Source organism: Phaeoacremonium minimum (assembly GCF_000392275.1).
Source record: "Phaeoacremonium minimum UCRPA7 unplaced genomic scaffold PA7_03_scaffold_371, whole genome shotgun sequence".
Classification (NCBI taxonomy): Eukaryota; Fungi; Ascomycota; class Sordariomycetes; order Togniniales; family Togniniaceae; genus Phaeoacremonium; species Phaeoacremonium minimum.
Window position 1 is genome coordinate 350146 of NW_006921275.1, and position 24654 is coordinate 374799.

Here is a 24654-nt window from a genome sequence, read left to right on the forward strand (position 1 = left end):
TCTCTTCTTTGTCGACCACATCACCAACACCTTCCCAACGACAACACCAAACGATAACCCTCAAGCCTGCCGCATTGTCTCCAGCTCTTACAAAAAGTCAAGAACCCAATTGCACCTTCTAGAAAGTGTCTCTACGCCTCAATTGAACCCTGAACCGCCATCTCTACAAACCTTCACATCCTCAAAAATGTCTTCATCATACTGCGCAAACTACTACGTAAGATGCTTCACTATGCCTATCTCCCTCTGTCTTCCTATGGAATCATATGCTAAGACCTTGCTCAGGGCTCAATCAACTGCCACAACACCGTCACACGCTTCGGCGACAGGTGCAAGCTGTGCCTGGTGAGTTCAAAAACCCCCTTATGCCCCAGAGCCGCGGTGGAATGCAATCTCTGACATGAGCTCGTCCACTCTAGGCCCTCAAGAGCGGAGCCTCACTGAGCCAGGGGCTGCTGCCGGAAGACGAGACATATCGCATGCCCACCATGGCCGACTACCCGCGAAGACACCACTATCGCAGCGGCCCGGAACACGCGAACAGGACGGTCACGGTGGACTCGAGGGCAAAGTAAAACCGAAAATGAAAAGAGCGAGGGAAAAAGCAGCTACATTGAGAATGAGATGAGAGTAATTGTCTGTACAAAAGAAAAGATTGGGAAAACTGGAATTTCAGCGGCGAGGAAACTGGCACAGGTGTCAATGTTGTAAGGATTTAGAACGGATTCTACGGAGGACTAGGTGTCCGTGATGCTCTTCGAATGAATGGCCAGGAAGGGACCGAAAGAGAGGCAGAAAGTGTGCTCATCAGGTCATATCCATTATGTCAAAATCTACATGTTAGGAACCATTCCGGGATATACAAAAAGGTCATATCAACCATCCATCCAGTCCAGTCCAGAATTTCCCAGCTCGTATCAAAAGTGTTGATCCAGTCTACCATATATCAATACTGTCCATCCAAAAGCAATAACGCCCGATGCCTGATTCATTCCGCTGATTCCGTCAGCTGCCATTTCTCGTTGCCAGCAAGGCTTCCAACCTCAAGGTTTCCATCGTCCCAGGCTTTACCAGAGTCGACGCTGATAGTACGTAGGCCGATCGTTCTGAGAGAGCCGCTTGATCTCCTCCTTGATCAGCCTCCGCCGCTCCGCCCTGCTCACGGGCTTCTTCGAGGCGTCGTCCGGGTTGGGCACAAGGTTCTTGTCCCACTGCTCCTTGCCCTGGCCGTCCTTGGCCGCTTTCGCGGCCTTCTGCTTCTTCTTCTTGGAAGACGCCGACTTGTCCTGCTTCACGACCTTTTGCTGTCCGCCCTCGCCCGGCACCGTCTTCCTGACCTCGACGACCATCTCCCTGGCCGCCGCCTTCGCCCTGGCCTCCTTGGCGAGCTTCTCCCTCATCCACCGCGGCATCTGTTCGTCGGCATCGCCGCCGCCGCCGTCGTCGACCACGACGATCGTGCCGTCGGGCAGCTCGGTGGTGGTCTTGCGGAAGCGGTCGGGCAGGAAGATCTTGGGCGAGGGCCGCGGCTCGGGCCGGATGGCGGCGCGCAGCTCGCGGAGGGTGCGCTGCTGGATGGCGTAGCCGCTGAAGAAGAGGGCGGATGTGAAGACGACGACTGGAGAGGTGAAGGGGGTGGACGTGTTAGTCCATGTCTCTTCTAGATTGAGGTGTGGGCTGGAATGCGGGAAGAATGATTATTAGCCTTACCGATTATGGACGAGATGGCGACTGAGACTTGCGACGAGGTGAGCAACATTGTCTCTTAGATGAACGGGTTGTACAGCATAAAACAATTGATTTGAAGTAGTTTAGAAATAATTTATATCGATATTTCAGTATTGAAACGAGTTTCTCGACGAAATGATTGTAATTGCTGCTGATTCTCGAAAGTTGGACAGATGCCATGGTCAAAGTGGGCAGAGTCCCAGAGTCAACAACCTGGCGGGGCAACAATCGATAACATCCTTCTTATCGCGATAAGCCACCATTTGCCTGCACTTCCAGGTCCGCATTTGCATTAAAGTCTGGGGAAGCTTTAAAATTTACCGCTCTCAACATAGCTATCAAAGAGTTGCATATCAAACACCACACAACACATTCCACGCCTGAACTAATACTTGGAGCCTGACAGCATTTCTGAACGAAAATACAGAATACAACACACACCAAAAGAAAAAGATGAGCGGCGGCACCCACCGCGCCGACGAGCGGCGCTTCCTCGACGAGCGGGGCTCGAACGTGCCCCTCGCGCCCAACGGGCTCAACCCGGCGACGATCATGGAGAAGGCGGTGCGCGAGCGCATCGTGGACAGCTACTTCTTCAAGGAGCAGTGCTTCGGCGTCAACGAGGCCGACGTCGTCGACCGCGTCGTCGAGCACGTCTCCTTCGTCGGCGGCACCTACGGCGGCGTCCAGAAGCCCACGCCCTTCCTGTGCCTCGCCTTCAAGCTGCTGCAGCTGGCGCCCGGCGACGACGTCCTCGCCGAGTACCTCGAGTACGGCGGCGACAAGTTCAAGTACCTGCGCGCGCTGGCGGCGTTCTACATCAGGCTGACGAGGCAGGCTAAGGAGGTGTACACGATGCTGGAGCCGTACCTGGAGGACAGGCGGAAGCTAAGGCGCAAGGGCAGGGCGGGCACAAGTCTGACCTACGTGGATGAGTTTATTGATGATCTGCTGATCAAGGATCGAGTGTGTGGTACCAGTCTCTGGAAGATGCCAAAGCGAGATCTGCTTGAAGACCTGGAGGTCCTGGAGCCGAGGATAAGTCCGCTTGGTGACATTGAAGACCTGTTGGAGAGCGATGATGAAATGGAGAACGGAAGGCAAGACAGTGACGACTCTAGGGCGGGATCAGATGAGGGTGCCCATAGGAGAGAGGAAATGGATGTTGACGAGGATGAGACACCGCCACCTCGAGAAAGGAGTCCCTGAACCTTTGAACAGCCTTCAGCAAGGCACAGCAATTATCACCATGGAGGAACCCATTATACGGTAGTGAGCTGATTAATTAGCCGAACCAGCCGTAGAACAGCGCAAGATGGAAGGTCACTCGAAGAAAGCTCTCAAAAGAATTCCCCTCAGGTAAGCTCTAAATGCAACTTGTCTAGACGGGCGGGGACAGACAGCTAATGTACATGGTATACACAGACGTAAGGCAAGTGGCAAGTGCTGCACGGTCCAAGACCATGCCTTGCACGAATATCCACTTCTAATGAAGCCTAGCAGACCGCTGGCCATTGCAAGATAATCGGCATCAGATCTTAGCCAATGACAATCATAGCCGATCCAATTTGATAATGCAGTAGAACTTCTGATTCAACGAGTTCCCGTCTCATCGTGTATGTTCAGCTGACAGGTTCTTCCATGAAAACACAACATCTCACGTATCAAGAGGCTTGCGAAGCAGTTCGGCAACCGCAAGTAGGCGAGCGTCATCCCAATACTGCCCGATCAGTTGCAGGCCAGCAACATCTTCGCCGTTACTGGTACCTTTCGAGTCTGGTGTCAGCTTCATCGGTAGACTTAATGCGGGCAGTCCCGCGAGACTTGCAGGAACAGTGAAGACATCATTCATGTACGCGTCAAGGGGTGTCTGGTCCAAGACTGCCTCGAGCGTCGGCGGCAGTGTTGGCGCAGTGGGACAGAGTAGGAAATCGACCTGCGTCGGACCAAACTTGTTCTCCAGTAACACGCTATCGTCCATCTCGCTGAGATCGAAGTGCTCCTCATCGTGTAGCGGGTTCGCCAGCGCGAAGACACGGTCAAAGTCTCGTCTGACGAGCTGTCGCACCTTCTGCGCTTGAATAAAGTAGTTGTCCATCGCCTCGGAGCTGAGAGTGTATGACCCTAGCAGAATGCGCCGCTTGACCTCCTCGCCAAACCCGGCGCCGCGAGTCTCAGAGTAAAGCACTTCGCCGGCCCCATCACTCGCCTCACTGCGCTTGCCGTAACGGACACCATCGTATTTGGCTAGGTTCGACGAGGCCTCAGCCGGTGCAATGACATAGTATGCTGATAATGCATGTCTTGTTGAAGGCAATGATACCGGCACGACACGCGCACCCAGCTCCTGTAGTCTCTCCCCAATTCGGGTCCACGCTGCTCGAATTCTCGGATCCAGCTCTTCGATATTGTACTCTAGCGGTATACCGAACGTCATCGACCCAAGAATATGATCACCAGGAACAGTCTTCGCCGCAGCCCCCTCAGGGACATAGTACTCTCGAGCCTTGGTACACCTCCTACGCGCGGCATCAGACAAGCTCGTCGGGTCCTTCGGGTCGTGCTCCGCATATAGACGCTTCTCGTTGACCAGCTCCCAGATGGGCTGCACCTCACGCGCCAGGAAACCGACCGTGTCGAGCGAGTTGGCGTACGGCACGACGCCGAACCTCGAGATCATGCCGTAGCTGGGCTTGTAACCCACCGTGCCCGTGTACGCTGCTGGCAAGCGAATCGAGCCCCCCGTATCTGTCCCAAGGCCGATCTGTGCGGCACCAGAGCGCACAGCGACCGCGCTGCCGCCAGAACTGCCGCCCGCCGAGTGGCCTGCCAGGGCGCCTGTGTTGTGCACGGCGCCGAAGACGGAGTTCGTCGAGTGGCTGCCCATGCCGAACTCGTCGAGGTTGGTCTTGCCGACAACGACGGCCCCACGCGCCTTGAGCTGCCGCACAATGTTCGCGTCATAGGGGCTGACATGGTTGGAGAGGATGTCCGAGGCGCATGTCGTAGGCAAGTCGGCCGTTGCGATGTTGTCTTTGACGGCAAGGCGGAAAGAGCCTGGCGGGATGTCTAGAGGTTCCGGTGCTACTCACACAAATTAATAGCTGCGCTTGGGGAGAATTGATACGATTAGGGAACAAACCTCGAGCAATGAACTCATTGAAGGTGCGGCGCTGCTGCGATTTGCAGGCTGTGTGCTTGAGCAGATAGCTCACATGTCGCGGGCGAAGATGCAGGCTCGCAAGCCTGCCATTGAAGGACATGTAGCCGCAGGGGTGCTCTCTCAACGCTCAGTCTAGACGAGTTGCAAAGGTGCGGGTCACATTTGACGGCACAATATGTCAAGCCGAAGGTCTTCGTTCTATGAGCCAGAAGTTGCAAATGTTGTTTGAGAGCTCCTATCGATAACGGCAGTCACATACCTGGCGCCCCACATATAGCGGTATGTTTAGATGCATAGCGCCCTGTCCAGACCCCTGTCACTGGCTCGTACAACTGACTTACAACACCACGGCGGCCCGTGCACTTTCATCTGATGATGCCGCTTCCCAAGTATTTTCCCAGGCAACCGTACGAGGCCATATAATTATCTTTTAGGGCGAAGATGAGTATCTGTTGGGGTGGTCAAGTGGTAAATATCAGGAGGCTGAAATCTCCAGACGCTTCAATCGGCGCCCTTCTGGGACCGATGAGCGCACTTGACGCAGTACCACAGCTAAAACACGATTCGTTCGGTTTCTAGTAAGGTCATAAATGGCTTGAAATTTTTTGGTATTTTTCCTCTTTTATTTTATTTTTGTATCCTAAGCTGTTAATCATGTCGTTTCGACCGAATCCTGAACTTCTGTTCGCCTCTAGATCACCTAGCCGCCTTTACTCACTTGCTTTACAGAACATTACAATCGCTCACGAAGCAGCCTGTGACGATATGTGCAAGATTATGCTGTTGAGATGCTATTCATTCCAGACGGAAAAGAAATCTATGGTATCATATTCGCCCATGCTGGCGATATTCGTACAAGTCATCCCGCTCATTCATCGGCTATAAAATACAGCCCATGCCCACTCAAGCCAGTGTACCACCCACTTACTCACACAATCTGTACACCTATTTCTTGCCCTTGAGATGCCATTCAAAGATCTTCTCAAACAGCTCCTTGCCATTGCCCTCCATAGTATCGCCGTGACAGGGGATGATAGTCTTGAAGTCCCACGAGTGTATGCGCCTGACGCTCTCATTGAACCCCGCCCGGTCCTTGGCGGACAGCACGTACCAGATGAAGCGCTTGGTGCCCTTGGCGTCGCCCTGCGTGGTCTGCAGGCTGCCAAAGACACGGGTGGCCAGGCCGGGCTTCTCGACCGCGTCCTCGCCGGGCACGCGCGAGTACTGCTCCTTGGCGGGCAGGTTGAACATGAGATCGGCCTCGATGAGCACCCGGTCGGGCCGGTAGAAGAAGACGAGCTCCTTGTTGGCGTGCGCGTCGACGTACTCGTACTCGAAGTCGGCGTCGAACTCGGGCGTGATGGTGAAGTCGCGCTTGTGCGCCGCCTCGAAGACGTGCGTGAAGCTCTCCTTGCCGACTTTCTCGTCGGTCATCTTGAGCCGCTTCTCCGGCAGGCCCTCGGGCCCGATGATCTTGGCCGAGGGGAACTCCCTGGCCCAGTCGGACACGAAGATGTGGTGCTCGATGTCCGGGGCGATGATGTACTGCAGGTTGCCGCCCAGCTCGGTGAGCTTGGCCTTGACCTCGGGCGTGAGAGCCACCGGAGAGAACACGGCGAGAGCCCCTGATGTGAGTTTTACTATGTAGGATGTTAGTAAATGAACAGTTGTAGCAATGCCTATTGTGAGTTGCACACGCACCTATTGTGGCTCTGCCTCCAACCTTGATGACGCCGAATCTGGCAAATGGTACTGAAAGGGTGACGACATTTGGCGTGATGTTGCGGATGACCATCACATCCGACGGGTTTTGAGGGATGAGTTTCGCAGACATTTTCGAATTGTCGAATTGCCGCTCAGTTGAGAATGGGTTTGTTGCGACTTGACTTATAAGTCCCACAGCTAACAGTTCTGGCACCAAAGTCTTGCGCAGAAATGGCTTCTTGGTTACTGCTTGTGTCTTCTTGTGACTTGTTGCAGTCCTTCGACGGAAGAAAGCTGATTGGCGAGGCCTGGAAATATGAAAGGCTCTGACAGGTCGAGATGTCCTGCTTGATTGGGTAATCTGCGTGATTGCTCGTTTCAAAGATGTTTCGATCACCAGAGGATGTCGAGTGTGTTGAGAAGCCCACATTGCACACCATGAGCCAGAGGAGCGGAGTCGATGAGATGTTTAAATAGAGGTAGATACTAGGTAGCTAGCTTAGGTCGCTGTTACCGGCACTGACAAATAAGGTGTAGGCTAACTAAGCAAGAGAAGTTTGAGATGCACCTGGGCATGCATGCGCAGAACCAACAGGCTATCGTCTGTCGCAGATCCTCGGCATCGCCCGTAGACAAACAGCAAAGCCTCAAACAGGGTGGTCCTGAGTGAGCAGGAAAAATGGGCCAGTCAGTCAGTGTATTTGGAATGCGTACGCGGTTCTGTGCAATAGCCAATTGCTTTTCCACGGCGATTTGCCCTCTTTTACGCAGGTGGTGTCGAATCGCCCCAAAAAGTCTATCGATCATGACAGGCCTGGTGGGTTTTGGCGGCATGATGTCACACCGGCCGAGGCTTCTGAAGTGCATCAATCTGCCCGATCGGGGCCACTAGCTTTAGCGCCGGGTCTCCGGGATCTGCTGGCTTCCGTACTGCTGGCCTTGAATTAGTACTATGTATTTTAACCATAGAAAAGAATGGCTCTTTATAGACCTACCTAGGTAGGTAGTCTTGTTCGTCGTGATCCCTCCACAGCCACATGCAACATGCTTTATTACAGAACTCAGAGGGCACATAGATGTGTTGATTGCTTCGAGTTTACAGCTGCAATACAGATGTCACCTGTCCCCTTCGCGCGTCTGTACACAAATCATGTACGTCATCGTTCAAGCTGTCGCGTGGTTACTTAAGCATTTTAAAAGAAAGTCCGCATCCGTTCTATATGTCTATAAGTCAATCTGGTAGTTATCATTGAGCCACTATACGCCATCCCTCATCGTCGACATTGATTATGCGAACACGCTGCTTTCGATCAGATGCCTCCATTTCAGATCGCTTCGAAATTCCCTGAAAGCCTTTCTGCAGACTCGGACTCAATGCACGTATAAGAGCTGATGTAGATGACTTCCACGTAGCCCCTCCTAGAATACTCGAACGTGTTCCGATCATGGTCGATACAAGGAAAAGCACGCAAAACGCAATGAGAATCGCATGTGCAATAATCCACTTCCAACGAACCTCAACTATAGACTCTTGATTGAACATTTCTCCGTTGGCTTGTGCGTCCGGATATCGCCTCATGCTGTTCACACGTTGGATTAATAGTCTCACTCCCGTTTGGAGTAGTTTTTGGCAAGCCCTACAAGTTTGTCATGCTGGCTGCAGTATTGTTAATAATGAGCTCAAGGCCAGTCTGATTCGTGCCCCTGATGCTCAGGCTGATGTTGAAGGTTTGGACATGGCCCACCTGGTAGATATTGTAGGGTTCAAATAACGTCTGTCCAATGTCCGTAGTTGTGCCCCAGCTTTGGCCCGTATCTTTTCAGCGTTATAGTCGAATAAATTGACAAGGTGGTGATAAAATCCCAGACATACGTGTAATTCTTCCTTGCAAAAGCCGTCCAAGAAATCTTGACACGCTATTGTGAATATTAGAAGGAACCGAATAGTAGATTCCTCCAACACTGATGCCTGGCGATTGCGGGTCAGAGTTTCTCGTCGCTTTGTGCCGTATAGTAACCGCGGATCCATTGACAACCTCTGTCGTGAGTTCTTGCGCGCACCACTCCAGTATAAGCTCGACAGCGCCATATGTTAGCTTATCATTGGTAATACCCGTAGGGTATATCACAAGGACATCTGCTAAGGGAAGAGTGGCATCCTTGAATTCTATCGAGCCACTAAATTTTAAGGGGTATGATGTAGGATTGCCGTTGGTGATATTATGGAAGGGGCCGTAGAAGTCGCACTGAAGTAGTTATACCCATCCTCAACGAATGACTTGTCTGACAACGAGAAGAAACGACGGTTGCCTGTGAGGGTGAGATGTGAAGATACGTCGGTAAATGATGTACAGACTGCGAGGGATGAATATGACGAGAAGGTACAACTAAGACTTGGACACGATGGGGCGACAGGCTCAACGATTTCGTTTCCGCTATACAAGGCCGATTGAATCGCACCCTTCATACCAGTCGATATAGCACCGAATTGATGGCCACTAGCGTCTACATATCCTCACTTTAGTATTAGTATGAAAATTGTATAGAAGAGTCGATCATACTCGTATCCTTGATCAACATTCCTCCTAGGCCACCCAGCGATACATCGGTCCATATTTTGAGGATCGGAGCTCGAGCTAGAGATTAGTCTGGTGCCGGAGTACGAGCTGGATTATACAGAACCAGTTGTTGCGAGAAGGGTCAACCGCAAACTGATATATCATTGAAAGTGAGCCTAGAATAGTGAATGACTTCAGCTTGGCCGTCGAAAAGAGCCCGTAGGCACCGAAAATTCCACGGCTCGCCATGCTGAAGCTAGACTAAAAGTTGATGAGTTATGTTCGAAATTCCGAAGACGGCGGTTAAGAAGATTCTGAAATGTTCCATTTCTCAGAAAGAAGCCTCTTCTATCAGGCTTCAAGCACCTTTATTAATCCGAATGAATCGTCCAGAGTCTGTTTGCTTTCCTGATGAGGAAATAGTAGTACTTCTAAATGGCGGGACTTTTAAGTTAAGGATGCAGCAGCGATGCCTAGTCCAAAAGAATGATCAGAAACAGAGAGGACAGGGAGGATGTGCATGGACATGGGCTTTCTCAGAAAAATGTCACCAAAAACAGGTGTGAGCACCGAACGTCAGAGTCAGGGCGGTATGATCCATATTACAATCGTCGCATATGTTATTGTCTTTAGGTCTATGGAGGACTCGTGCTTAATAGGACCCATTGGACAGGAGGATTCGCGAGCGAGAGGTTTCGACTTACATAGTGAGGCAATGTATATGTCAAGATTATTCAGAACCGGCGCTTCGCCGTATTATCAAGGGCCTCCCTTCATGTTTGGGCTCCCATCTGTTTCATCGTATAGGCGTCAATACCGGGCTTCACTCGGACTTCTTCTACATAGGTTTCTGGCTCGAATGTTTGTCCTGCCACAGGATCTATCATCTCCGGCCTATCGGGGTTGTATACTCTTCTGGTACAGATGAACTACTGCGATGGACTTTTAAAGACCGCTGGTCGGATGAAAAAGGTTATTTGTCTTGGCGGTCCACGGAGTTGGACATTTCAAGCAGTTTGACTATTGCATCATGTAAATACGCTGTCACATTTGGAAACTCAATTTCTTCTCTAAAAGGGCTTTACAAGACCTAGTTCAATTCAAACTAAAAGCAAAAAGCCACACGATCAGATACACAAATGCCGATCGACATACTGTAACGCCTATTCATCATAACCAGCGAGTAACCATTTTCAAACTTCCGTGATAACCCAATTTAAAAATGTACGAAGTAAAGACAGAAATTAAGAATACTATCAAATGTTCCTTCTAAGCCTCCGTTTCTTATTACTCCGAACCTCAAACTGTTGCTGATGGCCTCGGAAAGAAATAACGATGCACCGTATCCGTGACCTGCCCCAGCAACGGCTCAAGCAACCTCGGATCCGCCTCAACCGGCGACCACCAGGGGTAAGGGGGCCGCTGACGTAGATCTCTCATGTATGCCGCCGTCGCGCCGTTGGCCCTGAGCCAGATCCGCCTCTCCTCCTTCAGCGCGATGAAGAGACATATGAGATAGACCAGCGTCAGCACGCGCGACACCGATACAAACGCGTCTTTGGGGAGCGCCTTTGGCAGCGGCTGCGCCACCTCGCCTCTGGAGAGTCTGCGAAAGTTATAGACCCACCAGATGGGGATGAAGAGGATACACAGGAGCAGCTGCCAGATGGTGTCGGGCGGATCCTGAAAGATTTTTCCAAGGAGTTGACCCATGTAGCTGGGATGCTCCGAGAGGAATATCTCACGCCTAGTTTGAGTGACTGGTACTGGCAGTACTCGATGGTTCAGGCACACATAGCCGATGATTGGCGGGGGGCCTCTGTTGCGAGTCCAAGAGGGACCTCCTGGCGGATTGAGCGTAGGCCTCCGGAATGATCTTGGGAGCGATCCGAATTGGGGCTCATTTGCAGGTTGCTTCTCAGCCTCAGGCACGGGCTCCAATGCTTGCTTTTCATTCCCCTTGCGCGTCTTACTTGTCTCAATGGGGGATTGCTTGAGCGTTCTGGGCACCGTTTGGGATACGAAGTGGCTCGTCCGTCTCTTTGCATACGCTCCCGTGCTCTCTGATGGCGCCGCCTTTGGTTGCGGAGGCGGGAAATCCTCGGGTCTATGAGCCTGGCAAGTCTCTGCGCAGGTGCAGAGTCTTGTGTTCTTCTTCCAATGTTCACAGCACCTGTGCTCTCGACAGCGTCCGCCGCACATGCATGTCGGCAGCCTCTCGGAGGCACTGTAGTGTCGACAACACGGGTGAGCATCGCAGAGCTTCTCACAAGATGCCTCGCCTGTCTCTTGGTTGACGGGGTGTTCGCAATCACCTGTGAGATCACGCAGGTCGCATGGCTCCTGGCAGGAGTACAACGCCTTGTCGGAATCCCAGTGCTTGCAAGCACCGTGGTCATAGCAGTTCCCATTGCAGGAGCAATACCCGTGGGTCCAGGTGGGACACGACTTGAGATCTCTCACATCATGATACGAGCCTCCGACTTCCTCACAATGGCAGGAGCCCTTGTGGTAATGCTCACAGCAGTCGTGAAGATCGCAGGTCTCGTCACAGCCGCACTCGCGCTCCTCGCGGTCATAATGGTCACAGCAGTCATGAGCTGGACAGCTCTCCAGGCACTCGCAATTGCCGCCCGGGCCCCAATGCTCGCAGCATGGATGGGCAGGACATTTGCCCTGGCACCCGCAATACTTGGTGGCAAGGTCTACATGTTCGCAGCATGGCTCCCAAGGCAAGGTTGTGTTGTCGCTAGGGCGAAGCGAATCCTTGACTTCTGAGGACTGAAGGAAAGTCGTTCGGAGATAGGAGTCTGGATGGTAGAGATAGATGGGGACGCAGTTCGTGCAGGGTTCGTGATACACAGTCTCTGGATCGAAGGGCGGATTCTGGTGACCTCCTGGCCATGCTATTCCTTTCCCGCTAAGTCTCCTGGGGGACCCCTTACTGGGTGAAGCGCCGGGTGGTTTTGGGTCTTTCGAACTCTTGCCTGCCGCCTTTTGACCGCCGCTGACTGAACTACCAGCCTTGAGCGCTGCCTGTAGCCCAGATATCTGATCATCGGCTTCCAGCAAGAGGTCCTTCATGGAGCCCTCGAGTCCCTTCAACCTAGCCAACTGAGCTTTCGTAGTCTTCAACTCCTGAACGAGTGCCTCAGTCTCAACAGCTATGGCTTCCACTTCTTTGTCTTTCTCGGCCGTTTCCGCATGGCCCTCTGCTATGTGGGCCTTTGCCTCCTTGTACAATTGCATGAGCTTGTGATTCTGAGCTGCCAGGCGCTTCACATCGGTGTCCTTTGTGGCGTCTTTCTTGGCCGGCTTGACTGCCCCTTGCTTAGATTCCTCGGGGAGTTTACTGCTCTCGCCAGTCGAACGGTCCACTTTCTCGCCTTTCTCGGCCATCTCGCCATCGCGTTTGGCTAGTTGGGCTTTTGCCTCCTTGTATAAATGCATGAGTTTCACGTTTTGGGCTGCCAGATGCTTCATGTCTTTGTCCTTCGAGGCTGTTGTGGCGTCTTCCTTGACCGGTTTGGTGGTTTCCGGAAGTTTACTGCTCTCTCCAGATGAGCTTTCCGGTTTCTTGTCTTTCGCATCTGCGGCCTGGCTAGCACTGGTAGATCTCTTTGCTTCGTCCAACTCATCTTTGACTCGGACGTATTCTTTAGAAAGGCTGTCAAAAGCGGCTGCCATGCTTCTCAGTTCTTGGTCTTTCGAGGATTGTGCCTTTGCAGACTGGCTCTTCGGAGACTTGTTCTTAGCTGATTGGCTCTTCGCGGGTTCATCTTCTGCAGGTTCGTCTTCTGCCCGTTCATCGTCTGCAGGCTTGTCTTTTGCAGGATCGTCTTCCTCTGGCTCGTCGTTTGAAGAATCAGACTCGTCCCCAGGCTGGTCGGCTTGGGGCTGGTCATCTTGAGGTCGATCATCCTGAGATTGGTCATCATCTTGAGGCTGGTCCTCTGCGGGTTGGCCCTTCACGGAATTATCTTTCGGATATTCGCCCTCAGAAGACGCCACAACAGCGGCGGCGGATGACACCCCTGCAGCGGCAAGTTTAGCCTTGATCTGGATATTTTCTTGCGCGAGCTTCTCGACTTCAGAAGCCAGACGCTTCAATTCCCGGTCTTTCAAGGCTAATGCAGCACCATCAGGAACCCCCCCGGGAAATTGCTCCCATATTTGCGCTGTCTCTGTCCAGCTAGCCAAGTCCTTCTCAAGTTGATCGATGTGTCCTTGTAGTCTCGCTCTTTCTTCTTCCGAGTGTTCCAGCTCCTCGTTGAGATGGTCATAGTCGTCCTGAAGCTGCTTGAAACGTGCCGACTCGTCCACCTTGCCCCTTTTTGAGTACTGCCTCAGTAGAACCTGATTGTCTTTCAAGGATTGTCCGAGTTTACGGAGGCTCTCATTTAGCCTGTCGCGCTCTGCTTCCAGATCCTCGACGACTTGTTCAAGTTCTCGGATTTGCATTTCCTTCGTGTCCACGAGTTGAAGCGTAGCGGCCAGGTCCTCGCCGGCCAATTCCAACTGATCTCGCAGTTCCCGATTGTGCTGCCTTGTGTTCAGGTCCAGGTTGGCAGTGCCAGAGTCAATATCGGCTAGTACACGGTCGAGGGTCTCCTTGGTGATGGCCGCATTGTCACCAAAAGGCTCGCCTCCTGTGTCCGGATAATCTGTGGCAGCAGTCAACTTCATGGCGTCCAAGAGGTTGTCGAAAGTGAAAGTCTCATTTTCCCCCTGTAGATGCTCGATTCCTCTCTTGATGCGCTCCTGCATCTCTGCTAGGAACTCTCCGGCACTGGCACGGGGTGTAGTCGGAAAGTCACTGCTCTTCAGCCCGGTAGACAGTAGGGCAGGTGTTCCAGGTCGAGGGGCGGTGACCACCGAGAGATCCCCACGGCCAGCCCTCTGTTGTCGCAGCAGCTTTTTCCTCCAGTCGCGATGCCCAACTGGCTCCTTAGTTTCCTCCATGGATTCCGTTTCTGGCTCTTTGCCTTTCGAGTCATCATGACCAGAGCCTCCAGCAGCTATTGTAATTGCGGTTAGAATAAGATGTTGTGTCTACGTCAAAGGTAACTCACCTTCTGCAGATTGTCCCTCCTTACTTAATGCCCACTCCTCTTGACTGCTATGCTGCGATTCCGTAGCTGGTCGCGAAAGCACCCAACTCAACGGATTGAAAGCCGAGAAAATACTGGAAGCCCTACTCGGCGGAGCAGGACGACCAGGGCTGACAGATTTCGGTTCAGGAGCTGGTGGCTCAGGCTCGCTACTCGCCGTTGTGACCAGGGAGCTGATGCGTTCTCTTAATGCCTGGCTCTCGGTGAGTCGTCTCTCAAGGCCACCAGGTCTCCTCTTAGGCTCCTTCCCCTTCACGGATGGGTCGAATTTGAGGTTTTGAGATTGTGCAGTAGGATTTCCTGATTGGTAAGATTTGCGCGAGCGCAACTCTTCTCTCAACCTTGGCCCGCCTACAATTGCAGACGACGCCAGTCCAGTCGCCGTCCTCGAGAGAGGCGCTCTTGCGGACGTGGACTTTGTTGACGTGGCTCGTCGAATGGCTGTCTCTGGGACGGAAGACTGAGACTTTGACAATGACTCAGAGCTGATCTTCTCACTCTCTTCACTCAAGGGCGAGAGCGACTTCTCTTTTCCTTTGATCCGGATAGGGGAACCAGTGTCTGTGACGATAACAGACTGGTCCTTTCGCAAGGGAAGCTGCATCGAATTCAGAGTTTCTTCAACAGACGGACCGCCGGGAGTCGAATCGACACTTTTCTCCTCTTCTGTAATTGGTGGTGCAAGTCTCCCATATCCAATGTCAGGGGGGCTTTCTTCGGAAGTATCGGGTGACGTCTCAGCCATGAGCTCCGCGATCAAGGCATCGTCCTCTGGGTCCGTCACCTTCCTCGATTGGATTACTTTTTTCATGAAATCCGTTGGGGTCCTCTCGCCGGAGTCGCCAGTGAAGGGGTCAGGAACCGGTTTGCTCGCGGCCAAGGCCGACTTCAGGCTTTCCGGGGGCGAATTCTCTAGCTCTGGAGACATCCATTGCGGGAGACTAGGAGGCGTCTCTGGAGCTTTGACGTGGAGTTTTGGTGCCGCAGATTGGCTCTTGGGAGAGCCTGGCGGAGTAGTCTTAAGCATATTGGTTGTGACTTTGCTGCAAGTATAAGTCTTCACTCTAACAAACTACGTATGTAATGAATTCTGCGCTGGTTGATCGGTGTAATAATCGACGCAACATCGTCCAAAGTCGCGCGGCCATCGTGGGGATAGGTTTTCTTAAGCTGCTTCCCAGTTCCATTGTCTTAACTTTCGAGGATGAGCCTCGAGGTCCCCATCCGTGAGAGTATAAAGAAAAGGGGCCACCGCCATTACGGAAGTTGAAAGAAACGGGTTGCGTCGACGGAAACGGCAGACTTCGCAACAAAGAAAAACAACGCAACTTCGCTGAGATGCTCACCGGAGAGCTCACCAGACTAGATTGTAATCTTTTGGATTGGTTCTGGACAATGGAAGTCATGAGGTGTTGTGGACGCATGCGGACATTTCCTGGATGTTCAGGTCGCGGTGCCCAGCCAGAGTATTTGATCGCTGCCAATTATCACAACACTGCTCTTTGTTTGGCAAGGCGCATGCTGAACGGTCGGAGACGGTGTCAAATAAGCCTTGCGTTCATCCATATCGCAAATTCCCACATTCTCGATGTAAGTGAAAGTATTCACGGGCAGCGCGACACAGAGCTTTGGTGATGCTGGTGGTCGTTGAACCCAATCTAGCTAAACATTTAATATGATTGAAATCCGCGATGATCGTCAGATTAGCCAGACACAATTCCCTTGTGCTTGCAAGACTAGGTCGTTATATCTATGTGCGCATCTTCTTCGTACCGTCCATAAGGGTCGCAAACCGAATACCTTTTCATATCAAACTCCAAACGCCTTAAATCACGACTTGAGCCCTGCAATTCCCCAACGGGTATCTGACGAAACAGGTATAAGAAAGGCCTTGTAGAAATAGTATGCATTAGCTATACCATCCTCGCGCACCGGGCCCATTCTGCTCTGGCTCTTTTCGATGCTCAATCATCGGTTGCTGGATATTGTAGGCCTGTATGATTTCTCGCCAGGTCTTCATGTCCATCGACATAACCGCTTGGTGTTTCATAGTTCCATGTCTGCTAGTCGCAACTTTCTCTCGATCTTCCATGGGTATGGGGCCTGCAGACGTTAGTAAGGTTCGCCTTCAAACATAGAATGGGGACATACTGAGTGATGGAAGATCATCGTCGTCATATTCAACACCAACGATCCCATCACGGATCAGGAAGCTGACATAAAACATGTTCTCCACGGTTTGTCCGAATGACCTTGGATTTACAACAAATCTTAGTAGATCAATGCCACCATCGCTTCGCATGCCGCATTGCTCCATCATTTGTTCCACGTCCTCGTCTGTCGAATTCGGGTCATCATGTGTTGCTTGTACCCTCTCTTCTGCCGCAGCTTTGACCTGAGTGAGCCTCTCGCTGATCTTCCGACATATCGCTGTCAGATCATTTTTCTCAGACTTGGCAATATCTTCTGTTCGCAAGACTTCAGGGCGCACTTCGTGAAGGTCTCTGATGCGCAACGGCGCAGCCCTTTGTACGACCTTGCGAACCTTCTTTTGCACGGACAAAGGCCCAAGAAGGAAGCCTGGAACAGCCGGCCGTCGAATGTTGGGTATGCATGCATACTGGCCGAAATGGGCCCAGTCCAGCATATCGCCTTCATCTCCATCCTCATCCTCGTCGTCTGAGCCCAAGGCTCGCGCGGGTACTCTTCTGCGACGTTGTGTTCCTGAAAGCTCGTCTGCGTCCTCCTCGCTGATACCTCTCCCTTGTCGCATGTAGATTTTGCACTTAGCCACCAACTCATCCACGTCGACTCCGTTTCCAATGTTGCCTGCCGTAAGCCTCTGCAGTTTGCGATGCGCCAGGTCCACGAGGTTCAGCAAGGCCTTGGAGTCGATGGCCGCCTCGGTGGTTTGCTTGATCTGCTCGGAATGCGCATTTAGCTTATCGAGGGTGTCTATAATCTTTGTCGATCCAATTTTCATGTACTCTTCCGAGTTCTCGTTCATGTCCTTCTCGAGATCGCGGATACCCCTCTGGATCTGCCGCCGCATCTCCAGCGGCTGATCGGGATCGTACGCATCTAAGTCCTTGTCGACCTCCATTGTCGCGATGATATGCTAAGGCGATGACTTGGAGAGAAGGATTTCTGAGTAAAACTCGCGACACGACGGGAAGCAGACGCTGAGCGAGCGCACTTGGTAGATTGATCAGTAGGCTCTAGGTAGGTGTGAGACTTTTGAGATACGCGCCGGTGTGCTGGAAGACGCGTTAATGATTCCAGCATGCTGTAGGCGGGGCAGGGGGGTCCCCTCCTGGGCATTGTGGGGGTCACTTATACTGATGGAAGCTGCTAACCGTGTCTGCCTTGTCGAGGTGCCACTTCGAGCTACTGAGGCACGCTAACTGCCTGCCGCGGGGCGCTGGAGCTTACTTGCACCTTCTTGCAGTGCAGCTCCAAGATTGTCTTGTGATCGGACCTGGCGCATGCACATTCCCGGCTTCACCTCTCAACAGCCAGGAGCTGCGCAGCGATCGCCTCTACTCTATGACCTCCTGAAATGACATAGCGAGAGTGGCATGGGCAGCCATCGAAGCCATGGAGCCCTTTTCATTCGCGAGCTCCGACTCTTTGGACTACCCCGTTAGCATCCGCATGTGAGTTGCCAATCACCAGCCATGCCGCTCTTCACCTTGACAATGTGTCCAGGATGTCAGCTAATGTTACTACCTTCACAGATTCAACTTGGAAGGCGACGAGACTCCTTTCTTATACTCAACTCTTCTCGACCGACCAGAACTGCGCCATGTAGGCTCCAATGCGAGGTATGCCATAGCCAACCTGGCTGCAACACCGTCGCTAACTTGATCTCCTCCCAGCACACACTCCGATCTCTACGTAACCGTCCAGGTATGGGCTGGTTCCAAGCCCCTCACAGTTCCTGTACAGACCTCCTACAAAGCCTTTAAGAAAGAGCGAAAGTGAGTGGCAGCAAAGGCCTGTAGAGACAGACAATTACTAATTCAGCTCCCTCTACAGGTGGGACGAGTGGCTCACGCTTCCTATTAAATACTCTACATTACCGATCAACTCCCACCTTGCCATAACGATATGGGACTTGTCACCCACAGGAGGGAAGAATGCCCAGGGACACGCCATACCATTCGGAGGGACAACGCTGGCACTCTTTGACCAAGACAATCAGCTCCAAAAGGGTCGACAAAAGTGCCAGGTTCACCGCCACAAGCTCGCAGATGGCAACGATAGCACGAGTACCCCGGCTATCTTTCCAAAGAAGCGAAACGCAAGGAAGGGTGATGTACCCACGGTGGACCAGGACGCGGAGGAGATCGAGAAGTTGGAGAAACTTCTGAAGAAACACGAGATGGGAGAAATCCCCCGAGTTGAATGGTTGGACCAGCTTGTATATCGAGCCTTCGAGAAACGCAACGATCAAGCCTCAAAGAACACAATAAAGACACTACAGCGGCAGCGTGCGCAGGCTGTATTGAATGGAAATGCTGACGCCCCGAACGGAGCAGCTCACAACGGCGAAGTAGATGGCGTTGATGAAAGCCCTGGCCCGTCGAAATTCGTGCTCAATGTTGAGCTCCCGCGATTCGACTTCCCGGTTGTCTTCGCAGACCACGAATACCCGCCGCCTCCGGTCTCATCTATGCAGCATCTCTCGGCATCACAGTCAAACATTGTCCTCAAACCGCCTCCGGAAGTCCAGTTCGGCCCTGGTATCAATGGCCCGGGAGACTCTGATGGTGTTGGTGGGCGTCTTGTTAGGGTGTATGATCCAGAGGCTGGAGCCAGGGACAATCCGGCAGAAAGCAAACACAGGCGGCTTGTCAGAAGTCAGCACCGCCACGGAATTCTTGACAAGGACTTGAAGCCTAATGCGAAAGTGCGCGACGAGTTGAACACAATCATGTCGTACTCGCCCACACACGTATTATCGCCAGAGGAGAAAGATCTGATATGGAAGTTCCGCTATCATTTGACACGCGACAAGAAGGCTTTGACAAAATTTGTTAAATCGGTGAACTGGCAAGACCAGAGCGAGTCAAAACAAGCTGTCCAGGTCTTGGGCAGATGGACCGAGATCGAGGTTGACGATGCGCTGGAGCTTCTAGGTCCGACCTTCGATCATCCTGCGGTGAGAGCCTACGCTGTCGAACGGCTGCGCAAAGCAGATGATCAAGAGCTTGAGCTATATCTTTTACAACTAGTTCAGGCCCTGAAATTCGAGAGGATATCCACAGAAACAAGTCAAGAAGACGTACATGACTCTTCCCTAGCTCGTTTTCTGATATCCAGGGCGGCAGCCAATTTCAGGCTCGGCAACTTCTTCTACTGGTATTTGATGGTTGAGTGCGATGACACAAGCCAGGACCAGGGGGAGGAATATCGCACAATTTACCGGAAAGTGGCATACGATTTCATGGCTGAGCTGGTCAAACTACCCGACGGTGCCGAGAAGCGGAAATCGCTCTTACGCCAGGCCGAATGGATCGCAATCTTGTCAAAGATTTCAGGAGAAGTCAAATTATCACGCGAAAGTATTCCACGCAAAACAGAGCGTGTGAAGCATTTCGTTGCAGACCCCAAGAACGAGTTGCTGACCATAGAACCTCCCTTACCACTACCTCTAGATCCAGATATTCTGATCACTGGAGTGGTGCCCGAGGAGACTATCGTTTTCAAGTCGTCTTTGAGTCCTATTAAGATGGCCTTCAAGACCACGAAAGGAAAGAAGTACCCAATTATCTTCAAGACAGGCGATGATCTCCGGCAAGATCAACTCGTCATTCAAATCATCAAGCTGATGGACAGGCTCCTGCAGAAGGAAAACCTTGATCTCAAGTTGACGCCTTATGGGGTTCTAGCCACAAGTACAAGTGCTGGGCTGTCAGAGTTCATCCCGTCTGCCAGCTTCCAGGCCATCTCAAACAAGCACAAAGCCAACCCAGTGCTGGCATATTTGAAGCACAACAACCCAGCCAAGGGCGACGATGCGCCAATGGGGCTACAGAAGGAGACGATGGACACATTCGTCAAATCATGTGCTGGCTACAGTGTGATTACATATATACTGGGTGTTGGTGACCGACACCTGGACAACCTGCTCCTGACACCAAATGGTCACTTCTTCCATGCCGACTTTGGATTCATCCTTGGTCGCGACCCCAAACCGTTCGCACCGCTCATGAAGCTGTCCAAGGAGATGGTGGATTGTATGGGTGGAACCAATTCAGAGCAGTACAGGCAGTTTAAGCAGTTCTGTTTCCTTGCTTACACCGCTCTTCGAAAGTCGAGCAATCTCATCCTAAACTTGTTCAGCCTGATGGTAGACGCCAATATTCCGGATATCAAGCTGGAGCCGGACAAGGCAGTGTTGAAGGTGAGGGAGAGGTTCCAGCTGGAACTCACCGAGGAGAATGCGCTGCGGCATCTCGAGCGAGTTATTGATGACAGCCTCAACTCTTATGCTCCTGTCGTCATTGATCGTCTGCACGAGTTTGTTCAAGCTTTTAGAGCCTGAAAAATGTTGCTCAAGGAGCACGGAGTTTCATGCATATTTCCGGCGCCTTGAACTATTTTGTATGATTTGGAGACAGTATCGGCCGTAGTCATTGGTGTCGTGGATATAGAACTGCTTCTTTACCATTCTGACCATTGGTATCTCTTAGCAACCATCGTACACGTAGCATGTTCTCTAAATATGTACAGATCTATAACAGAGCCGAGCCTGACTCCGATTCAGGTCAGGTCTCACCAAACACAAAAATGCCCTTGCCTGGCCGGAACCCTTGAAGGGTGCCCTGTACGGCTTCCCTGAGTATCTTTTCCTCGGTATCCCAGTCCCATTTCACCTGCTCCAGGGGCGCATCCTTGAACTTGCCGTCTCTGGTCAAATTGAGAATGTCCTCTATTGTGCGCTTCTTGCCCTCTTTGTCTTGAGCGGCCCATCGACTAAGCCAGAAGCCTCTAAAGCGGATATCCTTGAAGATCAGAAGCCCTGTCGGCAATGCGACGGGTTGTTTGGCCATGGCTCCGTATGTCACCATGGTTCCACCCTGACTTAGAGACTTCGCGATGCTTGATGCCGACTTGCCACCCACGCAGTTAAGACCAAGCATAACGGGGTCCTTACCACCTCTTGTCCATTCCTCTTTCAATCGACTGGTGAATGACCTATCCAGGAACTCCTTCTCAGTCACTACCACTGTGGCGCCCAAGTCCAGAAGCTCCTTCTTCATCGCCTCCGTGGCCTCGGGAGAATCACGCTCCCGGATCACATTGATGGATCTAAGGCCCCACAGCGCACCAAGCTGGATCGCCGCCCGCCCGACACCGCTGTTACCGCCATTCTGGATGAACCACGCGCCGCCGCCCGCACTGCCGCTCGCATACGACTTGACGTTCAGATCAATGAGGTCGACATAGTCCTTGAGCATGCGGTACGCACTGCACGGATTCACGCTCACGGTCGCCACCTGCAGGGGATCCAGCCCGTCCTTGTCGACGCGGAGCAGCGCGCTGTCTGCGTTCTCGACCAGTGCGTGGGTGCGCCACGTGCCGAACCCGGAGGCGGCGGGCACGACCCAGTCGCCCTTCTGCAGGGAGGTGACGCCCGAGCCAACGGAGACGACCTCGAGGCAGCCCTCGTTGCCGGGGATGGCGGACGGCTGGGCGGTGCCGACGAGGCTGGAGAAGGTCGGCTTCGCGCCGTAAGTGCCTTGGATGGTGTTCACGTCGGCGGGGTTGACGGGCGCGGCGAGGGTGCGCACCAGGACGGCTTTGGCGGGGAGGGAGGGCGAGATGGAGTGCGTGTGGAGGCTTTGGGGAGGAAATTGTCAGTTTTCGTCGAGTTAGATGCCAATTGATGAGGGTTCAAGCTTACTTTAGCACATCTGTCGGCTCTCCGTACTTGGAGAAGACGAGGGCCTTTGCTTGTGTGTAGCCATACGGTCCGGACTTGCACCTCACGGAGCCGAGAGGACGGAATGTCTGATGTGAGGATCGCTGTAACCCTGCAGAGGGCCGCAGCACGCCTGATGTGTTCAGATACCGTGCAGGTCTGATTGTAGCCATCGTTTCTATCAATTGGCGCTGCCTCTCCACCAGGGATGTGTTGGAAGTTCAGAAGTCAAACATGCGATAACTGAGCTCCGGTCCACCTCTAGCTGCCGGCACATCGACGGCAATATGACGTTTAGCCCACCCGATCGGATCCTGGACTTGAGCTCTGACCAATTACAACCCCTGTCCGATGCCATTTCGCTTGCATGCATTTCTAACCCTAACCCCGGATGAAAGAGAAGAACAGCCTCTCATCTCAAGATATCAGACTTCGAACCTGCACGTCACCCTCTACAACATCGAATGGAAAAACACAACATCAGACGGAACGTGTTACGGAGTTGAATCATAATTCTTTGGAGTGAATAGATACAGACCGCTAGTCTCCAGGTCGAGAGGTTACCGAGTGATCCATCCAAGCAAAAAAAGGCTTTTATCGTGGTAAATCTCAGCGAGACGACAGCCAACGAATATGATATCAGCTTCGCAATGACAAATTTCACACTGGTGACGAGACGTAGACACCAACGGTCGATAGCACAGTCATAAGAAGTCGTTCATTATGATGGCATCACCAACAACAGCTGCGGCGAAGCAGGCCTTCTCATCCGCCTCCCTCACAACAGCCCCTTTTCAACCAAGGCAGTTCTTCGAGGTCTCATCCTCTATCACTCGATCTTATTTCCTCGGCCATCACCATGCCGCTCTTGCACGTATGCAACGTGTTCTCTCAAACATCGGTCTGGTCATTGAGTGTCGCGACTTCCGCGTCCCACTCACATCATGGAACCCGCTCCTTGAGAAGTCTCTCATGTCATCCGCCTCGCCAGTCGGCGGCGGCGAGCGCGCCCGAATCATAGTTTATACTAAACGGGATCTGGGACCGACAGCCTCTGACGCCGCCACGGAAGGGCCTTCCGGCAGTGAGATCGTCAACCGACTGGCAGCTTTCCATCAGCGAGAAGGTCACGCATCGGCGGTCGTGTTTCTCGGCAAGGGCGGCGCGGGTGGCACGAAATTGTTGGATGTGGTGAAGCGCGTGGCGCGCGAGCACGACAGCCTGACTGGCTTGCGGGCGCTGGTGGTCGGTATGCCGAACGCCGGCAAGTCGACGCTGCTGAATCGCCTGCGCGCACAGGGCATGGGACTCGGCAAGGCGGCCAAGACAGGTTCAGAGCCAGGCGTGACGCGCAAGCTCGGCACACCGGTACGCATCGTGCCCGGCGGAGACGGCGCTGAGAACGAGGACGGCAGCCGAGGCGGAGGCTTCGGCGAGGGCGTGTACATCATGGACACGCCGGGCGTGTTTGTGCCGTACGTCAGCGACGCCGAGAGCATGCTCAAGCTGGCGCTGGTGGGCTGCGTCAAGGATGGGCTGGTCTCGCACGTCACCGTGGCCGATTACCTGCTCTACCACCTGAACCTGCGCGACCCGGCGCTGTACGCGGCGTACTGCGGCGAGCCGACCAACGATGTCCACGAGTTCCTGCGCGGCGTGGCACGGCGCACGGGCAAGCTCGTCAAGGGCGGCGAGCCGAGTCTCGAGGGCGCGGCGGACTGGATCATCAAGGAGTGGCGCAACGGCGAGCTCGGCCGTTTCGTGCTGGACGAGGTTAACGACCGCACGCTCGCGGCCGCCGTCAAGGCTAGCGCGGAGCCGCCCATGAGCATGAACCAGGCGCGAAAGAGGGAGAAGGAGCTGCGTAAGGCGAGACAGATGGAACGGATGGCGACTCAGGCACAGGATGCTGTATGAGATGATACTACGTGCGGGTTCTGGATATACTGTACAATGTATTCGACAGAGAAGCCTACGACAAAACGGTCGATGACTACAATACCTTACTCGACAAAATACCCGACTTGAAGGAGGCAACAATTCAAGGGATCTCTTCCTCTATGCACTTCCCAGTCGTTGCTGGTCGCAACGCGAATGCCATAAGCCCTCGAGATGAGGATGGGCCGAATGGCTTCATCGCCGGTAAAGTATGAGGAACTTTCAAAATACATGATTGGCAATCATGAATGATATATACTGTACAATACTCGACTCCAATAGATACGCAATTGATACCCCTTGATAAAGCTGGGCATTTAATCCCTAGCCATACACTCCTAGGTCTGTTCATTAATCTGTTCTCACATCCAGTATCTCACAGACTCTTCACGCCCCCGTGGTATTATTAACTGAATTGCTCATGAGATTCTATTCATACTGATTGGTATCATTAAGCCATATCCGTTGCCCAGCAATACATTGATACGGCGCGGTTTTGGTTGTTTAGTCATCTAAGCCACA

General features: G+C 52.8%; 10 protein-coding genes across 10 annotated transcripts; 4 read left to right on the plus strand and 6 right to left on the minus strand.

Moving 5' to 3' along the window:
- Positions 1–187: 187 nt before the first annotated feature.
- UCRPA7_4872 (hypothetical protein) lies at positions 188–575 on the plus strand (the record flags this gene model as incomplete). The annotated part of the gene is made up of 3 exons (XM_007917423.1): positions 188–217; positions 286–345; positions 420–575. 3 exons carry the CDS (start codon positions 188–190, stop codon positions 573–575), a joined length of 246 nt encoding a protein of 81 aa, XP_007915614.1.
- A 492-nt stretch (positions 576–1067) lies between these two features.
- UCRPA7_4873 (hypothetical protein) lies at positions 1068–1759 on the minus strand (the record flags this gene model as incomplete). The annotated part of the gene is made up of 2 exons (XM_007917424.1): positions 1068–1660; positions 1711–1759. 2 exons carry the CDS (start codon positions 1757–1759, stop codon positions 1068–1070), a joined length of 642 nt encoding a protein of 213 aa, XP_007915615.1.
- A 422-nt stretch (positions 1760–2181) lies between these two features.
- UCRPA7_4874 (putative prp38 family protein) lies at positions 2182–2937 on the plus strand (the record flags this gene model as incomplete). The annotated part of the gene is made up of 1 exon (XM_007917425.1): positions 2182–2937. One exon carries the CDS (start codon positions 2182–2184, stop codon positions 2935–2937), a length of 756 nt encoding a protein of 251 aa, XP_007915616.1.
- Positions 2938–3385: 448 nt separating this feature from the next.
- On the minus strand, positions 3386–5164 carry UCRPA7_4875 (putative glutamyl-trna a subunit protein; the record flags this gene model as incomplete). Its single annotated transcript, XM_007917426.1, has 3 exons — positions 3386–4812; positions 4944–5089; positions 5151–5164. 3 exons carry the CDS (start codon positions 5162–5164, stop codon positions 3386–3388), a joined length of 1587 nt encoding a protein of 528 aa, XP_007915617.1.
- A 672-nt stretch (positions 5165–5836) lies between these two features.
- Positions 5837–6725, minus strand: UCRPA7_4876 (putative glutamyl-trna amidotransferase subunit a protein; the record flags this gene model as incomplete). The annotated part of the gene is made up of 2 exons (XM_007917427.1): positions 5837–6531; positions 6593–6725. 2 exons carry the CDS (start codon positions 6723–6725, stop codon positions 5837–5839), a joined length of 828 nt encoding a protein of 275 aa, XP_007915618.1.
- A 5348-nt stretch (positions 6726–12073) lies between these two features.
- Positions 12074–14115, minus strand: UCRPA7_4877 (hypothetical protein; the record flags this gene model as incomplete). Its single annotated transcript, XM_007917428.1, has 2 exons — positions 12074–12082; positions 12166–14115. The coding sequence occupies 2 exons, from the start codon at positions 14113–14115 to the stop codon at positions 12074–12076; spliced, it is 1959 nt and encodes a 652-aa protein (XP_007915619.1).
- Positions 14116–16392: 2277 nt separating this feature from the next.
- On the minus strand, positions 16393–17367 carry UCRPA7_4878 (putative nuclear protein qri2 protein; the record flags this gene model as incomplete). Its single annotated transcript, XM_007917429.1, has 1 exon — positions 16393–17367. One exon carries the CDS (start codon positions 17365–17367, stop codon positions 16393–16395), a length of 975 nt encoding a protein of 324 aa, XP_007915620.1.
- Positions 17368–17861: 494 nt separating this feature from the next.
- UCRPA7_4879 (putative phosphatidylinositol 3-kinase catalytic subunit protein) lies at positions 17862–20814 on the plus strand (the record flags this gene model as incomplete). The annotated part of the gene is made up of 4 exons (XM_007917430.1): positions 17862–17920; positions 18002–18088; positions 18143–18244; positions 18303–20814. 4 exons carry the CDS (start codon positions 17862–17864, stop codon positions 20812–20814), a joined length of 2760 nt encoding a protein of 919 aa, XP_007915621.1.
- Positions 20815–21037: 223 nt separating this feature from the next.
- On the minus strand, positions 21038–22367 carry UCRPA7_4880 (putative trans-2-enoyl- reductase protein; the record flags this gene model as incomplete). Its single annotated transcript, XM_007917431.1, has 2 exons — positions 21038–22112; positions 22177–22367. 2 exons carry the CDS (start codon positions 22365–22367, stop codon positions 21038–21040), a joined length of 1266 nt encoding a protein of 421 aa, XP_007915622.1.
- Positions 22368–23070: 703 nt separating this feature from the next.
- Positions 23071–24111, plus strand: UCRPA7_4881 (putative mitochondrial gtpase protein; the record flags this gene model as incomplete). The annotated part of the gene is made up of 1 exon (XM_007917432.1): positions 23071–24111. One exon carries the CDS (start codon positions 23071–23073, stop codon positions 24109–24111), a length of 1041 nt encoding a protein of 346 aa, XP_007915623.1.
- Positions 24112–24654: the final 543 nt, after the last annotated feature.